Here is a 10,184-nt window from a genome sequence, read left to right as displayed (position 1 = left end):
GTCAATATCGAAAAATATTAAGTGGCAGATGATTTATATTTATATATAGAGTACATTATTGGTACATATGCTATATTAAAATAATTTGTTATATTAAATTACAATTGAATAATACATATGTCTATATATCATTTTTATAAAAGGGTATAAATGGTATTTACAAAATATAGCTTATTCTTTCCTTCCACTTTCTATTTACTTTCACTATAACCAAACAACCATCAAATCATCTCACTTTCTACTCATTTTCATCTTATTTTCTTTCCCTTAACAATCTTTCCTTTCACTTTCTTTCCTTTAGCTTTCTTTTCCCATCCAAACAGAGCTAAGAAGAGTATGGCTTTGTACAAAAAAATCTTAGAAATTCTCAACATATTCACATATTTAATCCTCAAAATAATTTTATTTTCAACATATTCACATATTCAATCCTCAGCATATTATAGGCTCTTTGCATTGTTTAATCAAAAAGAGTCCAACGTGGGGGATATTTGTGGTTCCATGGATGCGGAGGCAATGTGGGGTTTCTCTTGGAGAAGGCCGTTTTTTTATCTGGGAAGCTACAATATTAGGTGATTTGATGGAGAACTTAGGGGGTTTTAGGAGGTCGAGTGTTCCGGATAGGTGGTGGTGGAAGTTGGAGGATAAGGGCACTTTCTCGGTGAGCTCCATGTATAGGAAGTTGGATGAATTGAGGCCGGTAGTGCATCCTCGAACGGAGGGGCAATTGAAGGTGTTTACGAGTATTTGGAAGAGTCCGGCACCGACAAAGGTGATTGCCTTCTCTTGGAAGCTCTTTCGCGATAGGATCCCGACTAGGGGTAATCTCTCTAGAAGGCATGCCTTATCGAAAAATTCCCCCTTAAACTGCGTCATCTACGAAGGTGTCCCGGAAGAGTCCGATCATTTATTCCTCCATTGTGTGACGGCAACAGCAATTTGGACTAATCTTCTGAGATGGCTTGGTTTTGACTATCATCCACCACCGGATCTTTTCTATCATTGGCAGTGGTGGAATGACTCGGCTAGGAATAAGAAGGTTAGGAAGGGTTATCGGATTATTTGGCATGCGGCGGTTTGGACTATCTGGAAAATTAGAAATGATTTTATCTTTAATAACTCTGTCTGCGGTGTTGATGAAGTGGTGGAGGCAATTAAGGTGTTAGCTTGGCGGTGGGTATTGAGTCGCTTGAATTTGCCGGTTTGTTTATTTAAAGAATGGACATGGAATCCGGAGGCTTGTCTGCTGCGGTAAAGGTGTTTTTGCGGCTGGCTTTCTGGTTTGGTGGGCCTCCTGCTGACAATTCAGGTTGTGCAGGTTTGTAGCGAGGGTGGTGATGCTGCGATATGCTATGAGGTTCTGGTGGGATTAGGGGGTATATGACAACCTCACCGTTGCCTTGCTGGTCTGTTTTTTCTTTTCTGGTTTTGTTGTAACATTGTCTTGCGCAACCATTTATGTATTCTGGGGGATGTTGTTTTCTGTTTTCCCTTCCTGTGCGGTGTGGATGGGTGTGTCTTTGGTTTGGGCAGTCCTGTTTTAGCGCCTTGTATTGTTCTTTGTTTCAATCCGCGAGTTGTTGTGCGTCTTGCACAATCTCGACGAGAATAAAAAAAAAATCCTCAACATATTCACATGAGAACAAATTAAAACCAATTTACACAATTATCAAATATGCCAGATTAAAACATTATCTAAACCAATTTACAAATATGAGACTTAGTACAATTCAACTTTAACATCATCTAAACCAATTTACACAAATAAAACATATAAAAAAAACATTCTAAAAAAATCCATTTGCTTAAATGATTCAAATACGAAAACTATTGGCCTAAATGACTCAAAAACGAAAACCCACAATGTATAAACACAAGAACAAAAAGGAAAGAGAATAGTTGTACTTGAAAGTGTGAAGAAAGAAGCTGAGATTTGTGAAAAAGTTGAAGAATCATGTTTGGAGTAGAAGAAGCTGAGATTCTGGAGTTGGAGAATCGCGTTTTCAGATTGTGGGGTTGGAGAATCGTGTTTTCAGATTGTGGAGTTGGAGAATAGTGTTTTCATATTTTGGAGAATCATGTATTGGAGAATCGCGTTTTCAGATTGTGTCTAGGGTTTGTGAAATGTGTTTTGCAGGGTTTGCGAAGATAAATGGGTAACTGACCCGTTTTTTTTTTTTTTTAAAAGGGATTGGATCAGGTCAAAAGAAAGTGGATTGAGCTTTTCTAGTTTGGTTCACCATATTTAAAGTTTGGGTTAGCTAATCCAGTTTTTATGCACACCCCTAGATGAACATGATAAATAAATTTTGTGCTATGAGGTGGATCAAACATTGTAGTGCTCGTGTTAGAACCTAAAGATTTTTATTCGAGATTCACGCTGTTGTTGAATCGTGATCTCAAAATCAGAAGAAAAAAAAGTTGAACAAACAAGAGATGAATAAACGTCATGATGATTAACCAACAAACTAGGGCTTGTGAAATCAGGAAAAAAGATTGAACAAGATGAATAAACATTCTGAAGAATAATTAAGTAACTTTTAATTTTCTTCATTTGTGTGTATGTCTAAACATTTTTTATTTATTGTTGTGCCCAAGTAAGACTCGCTCATGTATATAAAGAGTTTCATTACTATATATCGACAATTTTAAAGTTATTTTCTACATGCATCCAATAATGTGTTATCAAATTGGTTAATAAGTATAAAAAATAAAATAAAAAATAAAAAAAAACATGTGTTTTCATATTCGTTAATTGACTTTACAATAAATCATTTGATGTGTGTGTAAAATAATTGTATACTGACGATGTATACAAATTACATTCTATATAATAAGATCTCGAGTTTTGGTAAAACTATTTCTTTCGATTTTACCTTTATTTAAACTATTTTATATACAATTTATTCTTCTTTTTCCAATAACAAAACTTTTTCCTTAATAAATATATCTATGACTATATTTCAAGTTGATACCAAATTTTGGTATAGCTTCCTAAAAATAAATTGGTATAGCCTTTTGATTTTTTTTTCTTTCAATTTTATCATTCATTTAAACAATTTTTTTTTATATTTTTATTCGTCTTGGATATTTTCTAAATTGTTTTTCTTCTCAAAAAATGGACAGACGTCTGCACACTTGCCACAATAATAAAATCAATAAGCATTAATGTTTTTCTTTGAGGGAGTATTTTATATATGTGACTTATTTCAATTTTTTAAGAATATATATGAAATCCTTTCAAAAAATAATATACATGAAATCTGATCTGAAAATACACAATAAAATTTTATTTTGTGCAGTTTTGAAAAGAAAAAAAAAATTCGAGTAGCCATTTTTATTTTAATTGTTTTGGATCACACACTCGAAGGCTCACCGTATGTCTTTTTTTACTCAAAAAAAAAAAAGGGTGAAAAAGAAAAATGAGTGATATAAAATTGAAGAATGTGTAGATGAAAATGACCAACAAATTAAACATGCCATCATATAATTACACATGAATACCGAAACAAAAAGAAATCCATCTCTGTAATGTTCAAACCCTAAAACGCATAGAACCATCGTACTTATGTAGTTTGAATCCAAAAGTCATTCAAAACAATGACATGTTATCTACCGAAAACTTGCTGCTCTAGAGACACTTTTGAGGAAGCTTGAGCTTCGGCTAATTTCTCTGAGTGGTTTATCAGTGAATCTAATCAAGTTGTAAGCTGAGGCACCTAATATGGCACCAACAAAGGGTCCAACTATATAAACCCAGAATCCCTTGTAGATGTGCATCACTACAGCAGGCCCAAAAGTTCTGGCTGGGTTCATTGATGCACCTGACACAGGACTGCGTGCAATTATCAAACTTAGGATTAAATTGAAGTAGTATATATGGACTTCATTATGATAAGTAAAACCATTGAAACTTATATATATATATATATATATATATATATATATATATATATATATATATATATATATATATATATATAATAACAATATAATAATAGTGTTGATATTACCCAGCAATGAAGACGTCTACTACGATTGTCATGCCAACAGCAATCCCTGCCAATTCTCCAATCTGTTTGATAAAAAGAGGAATTTGAATTAATTTTATGAGAAATGCTAACACGCGCCTTAGGGCACATATTAATGAACTCAATATATAGAAATTTTATCTTAAAAATTGTGTCAATTTATTATTAAAAAATTTAAAATTAATGTTTCTCATATTTGTAATTAGTGGAAGCCCTAACGGGCGCCATTAGGGAACAATATTAGCATGACCCTAATTTTATATACCGAAATGCAAGAAAATATAAGGTAAATTAAAGTAAACTGAGCATACTGACCGCTCTATTGTCCGTGGAAACAGCAGATACAACAAACATCAAGAGAAATGATGTGAGCATCTCAAAGACAAGAGATTGAATATTAGATCCTGCTGGTACTGTTCCGAAAAAAGATTTTTCATCTACATCAAAAAGAAGGTACAATGTTCCACTAGCAAGGACAGATCCTAGCACTTGTGCAGCAAGATATAATGGCACCTGCAAAAATCAACAAATTATGTTACATGTGTTCGAAAAACAAGAAATCCATCTCTAATTCAGTCGTTAAGTGTTTAAGACGACAAAATGGGAGAATAATTATTTTTTTCGTCGTTAATTCAGCTTTTTATAACAATGCTAGTAGTTCAAGTTGTCATAAGTATATGCATGCCTGTTTAAGCGGGAAATGACGATAAATTGCGAAGCTAACTGTGACTGCAGGATTGAAATGGGCACCAGAGATGTGACCAAGAGAATAAACCAAGATCATAACTGACAAACCCCATGTTACACAAATTCCAGGAAATGTTACTGTTCCTTTAGTTTCTTCCACTTTATTCAGAACAACTACGCAACACCCTGCAAATATTAAGAAGTATGTTCCTATCACCTCTGCTATTACCTGTTCCATACATTTAATTTTTAAATAAAACATTCATTAGTAGTGACAAAGATATTCAATTCACAATACTCAACACAATAACATCAATGAAAACTATATATTATTAATGTAATTGTATGGTATGGTACATTGGTATAATTATTAATATGTGTACCTTTTGTATGATTTGAACTACCTCAGGAGAACCGCAAAACCCTGATTCTCCTTTTGTTTGTGTCTTAAGATCACCTTCTTCCATTTTCGTGATCTCACTTGTAGACATGTTAACCTAAATTAAATAATTAAATTGAACTTTTTTTCTTTCTTTTTCTTAGACTCCTTTATGCATGTCTTTGGTGTGGAACATGGTTCAAAATTTATGCTTGTAATCCAAACTTGCTTATTGATATATGTAGTTTTGGTGGTTTAGCTCTTTTCAGGAACAACCAATGGAGGTGAAAGTGTTTATACACACCATGCTTTCCCCTCAAAAAGAAACTACCACCACTTTACCTTAATTCAATATTGTACACATGTCATTATAGCTAAATATAAAATCAATTGATATAAACCATTGAGTGTAACCGTACATGTACTTCACACAAAATAAATAAACCAATTATTCTGATTTTAGTTAATCTAAGAATGTAAAGATAGTAAATGGATTTGAAGCAGTTGAGTTGCATACCGATCAGTACAAAATATATATTATGTTAAGAATATATCAGATTTAAAAGTATCATTTAATGTTTTTTTTAATGAATAATCTCTTTGATGTCATATATTTTTAAAAAGTTGTAGTATTTTTTAGTTTCAATTATTATAAGAAGGGAAAAAAAACTACAACACAAATTTTAAAATTTATTTATAGTTTAAATAATTTATATACCCTTATAATATTTTTTGATAAATAATTTTTTTTCTTTTCTAAGAAATTGTGGTTGGACCAAACACAACATATCTTGTCTCATGCGTAGAAGCACAGTACATAGGAGTAGCCAATGTAGCGTCTAAATCATGTTGTCTTCACAACCTACTCTTTGAATTATATTGTCCTATCACAAAAGTTACTCTGGTCAATTGTGACAACATCAACGTTGTTTATCTCTCTGACAATTCAGTTCAACATCGGCATCAACCATGCTTCTTCCTTCCAATCATCACCTTTCCTTCTTACTCCTATGACACGGCCAATATTTCAATCTTGGAGTGTCTCAGCAGTAGAGTTTTCCACCGTGGACCTTACACTTCAGCCCTGTCATCAAATCAGCTACTATTAGCATGGTTCTTAGTGTTCCTCTGATACCATCTTAGAATTTGTAATTGGTATGACTGTTTAGATACAAGAAGATTTACCTCGTATTTATCTTGGTGATAATTTGATCTCATGGTCCGCCAAACGTAAACATACATTGTCTCGTTCTAAAACATAAGCATAATATAGAGGAGTAGTTAATGTAGTGTCTGAATCATGTTGGCTTCACATCACAGCCTACTCTTGGAACTATATTGTCCTTTCTAAAAACTACTTTGGTCTATTAAGACAACATCAACGTTGTTTATCTCTCGGACAATCTCGTTCAACATCGACAACAACCATGCTTTTTCTCTCAAATCTTCTCTTCAATCTTCACTTTTCCTTCCTTCCGACTCCTATGACACGATCAATATTTCTATCATCTATGTTGAAATGGATGTCTCACCATTCTCAATGTATTTAATGTGAGGTTATATTTAGAAAAATATTCAAAACATTTAAAAAAAAAAAAGTACTATTTGACTTTGATAAGTTCTAATTATAATTAACCTTGTGAAGGGTATGAACTTGTTATGAAAGATAACGAAAATATCCAATAATGTCTTTAATACACGGCAACAAGGTTGAAACCTTTCCAACCAGCAAGCATTTTAACTTGAATATAGAGACATATGTAGGATCTAAATTTATGATCATGTGAGAGTTTCTTCACCTATGGAGATGGAATCTGCCTCAAGGGATGTAAGTCTGTTACGATGAAAAGTGTCATGGAATCCATTGGAGTTCATCATTACAACAAACAAGTCAAATCATATTCCATCCTTTTACCTCATATATACATGCCTTAGGATTAGATATTACATATGATTTACTCTATCTCTAGTAATAAACAAGTGCATCACTAACATGAAATCTTATTCTTATGGCATTCCATGTTAGCTTGACCCATTAAGCCTGATTACCCATTTTTACATCTCAAAAAGTCTTAGGTTATTATAATGCTTCAAACCTTGTGTTTAATCTTATATTTTCAACAACCTACCTTCACTTTCGCTTGTCGGAAGGCTACCTAAAATTTTAGTGAAATTATGGCGTTTAAGATCTTTTGATCCTCTCATTATCAACTTCAACTTTCGTTACATTGTTGAAAACATATCGATAAAATGATCGTTAGTTTTTGTTGTGCTTAAACCAATATAACTTAGTCATCCAAGTTCTTACAACCATACCATACTTCTATTTGAGAAAACAATAAGATTAAATTAGGTGGTTGCATCTCCCGAGTAAAAGCCAGAGTAAAAGAAAGGAAATAGGAATTATGGAATGTTTGTCATAAAACTACCTTCCATGATTCCAAGACTAAGGCTTGGTTTATAGGCTATTGGAATCATGGAGACACCTCTATAAAAATACATATAGAAGATTTGTGAAGTTAGCATTATGAATAAGGCTCAATTTATTTTGATTTTTCCATCGAAACACACAAAATCGCAATTGATGCTCTGCCAAGAAATGCACTTAAGTGTATGAGCCAACTGAAGTTAATTGCAGCTAGCACAGCGGTAGCTACCTATAGTTTGCTTACAGAACGGTAGTTAACCGCAGCTTGAGATAAAATGATATTTTTTTCACTGACTTTTTAAGCAAAATTTGATGTGAGAAAAGCAATTTTCACACATCGATCCTGTAGATCAAACATAATTTTTGGCCCATTTAACTCTATAATGGGCCTCATCATTTCAATGGACTCTTTGTTTGAGACTATAGTCACTAGCTAGTTTAGCATAAAAAAAATATGAAAAAAAAAAAAATCAAAGAAAGAAAGAAAGAGAGGGTGGAGTGTATATAATCCTCAAATTGATAAATGTTCCACCTCACATGGTTGATGATGATGGTAACGAAAGTGAAGTGAACTTGTACCCTCAATAAATAAACCCATACTACCTACAATGTGCGAATTTTGAAAAGAATAAAATGAATGGTTGAGGTTTATTATTGACATAATCCTAGAAATAGAATCCTTATTATTAATTTAATCATTTTCATTGTCCTTGTCAAATTCAACCCACCTCCCCTTAATGGTCCCAACACCACACCCCATCCGGTTCATGTCCGTGGTTCACCCTACAAACACCATCACCTTTCTACATTGGTTTTTGTTTGCATTCATTTACTCTTTTATGAGCCACCTCTTGATTATAGTTTTTGGTTCAAACACAACCCCCTCGCCCCCAAAAAAGAAAATACATCCTCTGGTCACTCTTTTAAGCAAAAATTAACATTTTACATTCATTCAATTAATGTTGTATGTGGTCTTTTTCGTTTATAATAGTGATCGAAAGGTGTACTTATTTTGTGTTATTATATTGACAACCAATTGTAATTTTTCGAGTTTGGTGACGCAAGCTTGTGACCTAAGTACGATCATTAAGATGTTGGAAGGTTTTGATGTGTGAAAAAAAAAATTGCAATTTGTCTAACCCAACTAAGAATTTGAGTAACCGTCTTTTATTTAAAATAGTGATTGAATGTCACTGTAATTGGCTGTGCATGCATATCTTATTATCTCAAAGTATTTTATTTATTAAAAATTTAGTATAGTACTGTGTTATTTCGTTCATAAGTCTTAGTTTAACAAACAAAAATATTAAAATTGTTAAGTCTGATGTCGTAATTGAGGTTCGAAATCCGACCTCCATTTATACGTGTGAATTTTAATCGTTATTTGTCATTTTGTTTATCTAAAAAAAACATCACTATTTCACACAATTTTTTTTAAAAAAAACCTATAAATACATTTTTGACCAAAAAGTTATAAATACTTGGATCAAAGGGTTATGGCCATTGTAATAAATGCTTGGTAGATTTATTTAATATGATAGGAAATGTGGGATGGTGCTTAAATATTAAAAAATGTGGGATAGTGCAAGTTGTACACAATATCCTACTATTTCACTATCAAAATCTTATCTAGAAAATGATGTAACTTAAAAAATATATATATAAACAATTCATTTCACCTGAATAAATTCTTAACCAAAAGAAATACTAGTAGTTACAGCTTGTTAGACAGATTTAATGCTGGTCGAAAAGGTTTCTGTATTTTGTATTTGTATTACTTATTCAAATAAAATGGTTGTGCATTTCTTTAAGGAAACTGTATTTAGAATATGGCCCCAAATGTTTGCTACAAGATAAGGCCACGCACACGAGGGTAGCTCCATACAGTATGTTTTTCCAACTACACGTTCACCACCATATGTTGTTCATCACCCCATAAAGTAGCAGCAACATATAATTATTCATTACTCTCAATTATCCGTTTTCAACATTTTTTGTGTGGGCAGAAATCTTTTGTTTTTGGAGCAATTGTGTGTGTAGAAATCTAGCACCTATTATAAGTATTATAGTAGATATGATATGAATACACGGGTAACTATAGTAAGTAACATTTGAAACGTGTGATTAGAATTTAGGTTTAATAACATTTTTGACTCCTAATTTTTAGGAAGTTGCGATTTTGATCCCCAAACAAAATAAAATACAATTTAGCCTCCTAAGCACCGCCCCTTTTACAATTTTGGCCAAATCAATGCTGATGTGGACTAATTAAAGACACATAGATTATTATATTTTCAAATTAACATCATTTAAATCGGTTAGGGTACCAATAATTTAAATGATTTGTTATATTTTTTTTGGGTTAATTAAGTTTTTAGTCCCTACAAAATATATTCACACTTTTTAGTCCCTACAAAATATATTCACACTTTTTAGTCCCTGTGACATTTTCCTTAAGCATTTTAGGGACCAAAACTGTTGATAGAAATTTTTTACAGGAACTAAAAGTGTTGATGGAAAAATTTATAGGGACTAAAAATGCTGATGGAAAATTTTATAGGGACTAAAAAGTGTAATTTTATTTTGTAGGGACTAAAAACAAAGCTGTGAATATTTATAGGGATCAAAAACTTAATTAACCCTACTTTTTTGGTAAGCC

General features: G+C 32.4%; 1 protein-coding gene across 1 annotated transcript; it reads right to left on the bottom strand.

Annotated features, from left to right (window-relative positions):
• Window positions 1-3,612: 3,612 nt before the first annotated feature.
• Window positions 3,613-5,209, bottom strand: LOC25493015 (probable aquaporin NIP-type). Its single transcript, XM_013601388.1, has 5 exons — window positions 5,102-5,209; window positions 4,717-4,947; window positions 4,347-4,544; window positions 4,014-4,075; window positions 3,613-3,835 (listed from the first exon to the last, which is right to left on the bottom strand). The coding sequence occupies exons 1-5, from the start codon at window positions 5,207-5,209 to the stop codon at window positions 3,613-3,615; spliced, it is 822 nt and encodes a 273-aa protein (XP_013456842.1).
• Window positions 5,210-10,184: the final 4,975 nt, after the last annotated feature.

Source organism: Medicago truncatula, chromosome 4 (assembly GCF_003473485.1).
Source record: "Medicago truncatula cultivar Jemalong A17 chromosome 4, MtrunA17r5.0-ANR, whole genome shotgun sequence".
Classification (NCBI taxonomy): domain Eukaryota; kingdom Viridiplantae; phylum Streptophyta; class Magnoliopsida; order Fabales; family Fabaceae; genus Medicago; species Medicago truncatula.
This window is presented reverse-complemented; position numbering and strand designations above follow the sequence as displayed.

Bases quoted from the DNA above. Each gene is read 5' to 3' on its own strand.
- LOC25493015 (XM_013601388.1), bottom strand. From the start codon at position 5,209: ATGTCTACAAGTGAGATCACGAAAATGGAAGAAGGTGATCTTAAGACA. The intron at 4,948-5,101 runs GTACACATATTA...TGTATGGAACAG, and splicing joins TAGTTCAAATCATACAAAAG to GTAATAGCAGAGGTGATAGG. The intron at 4,545-4,716 runs GCATGCATATAC...TGATTTTTGCAG, and splicing joins GTCATTTCCCGCTTAAACAG to GTGCCATTATATCTTGCTGC.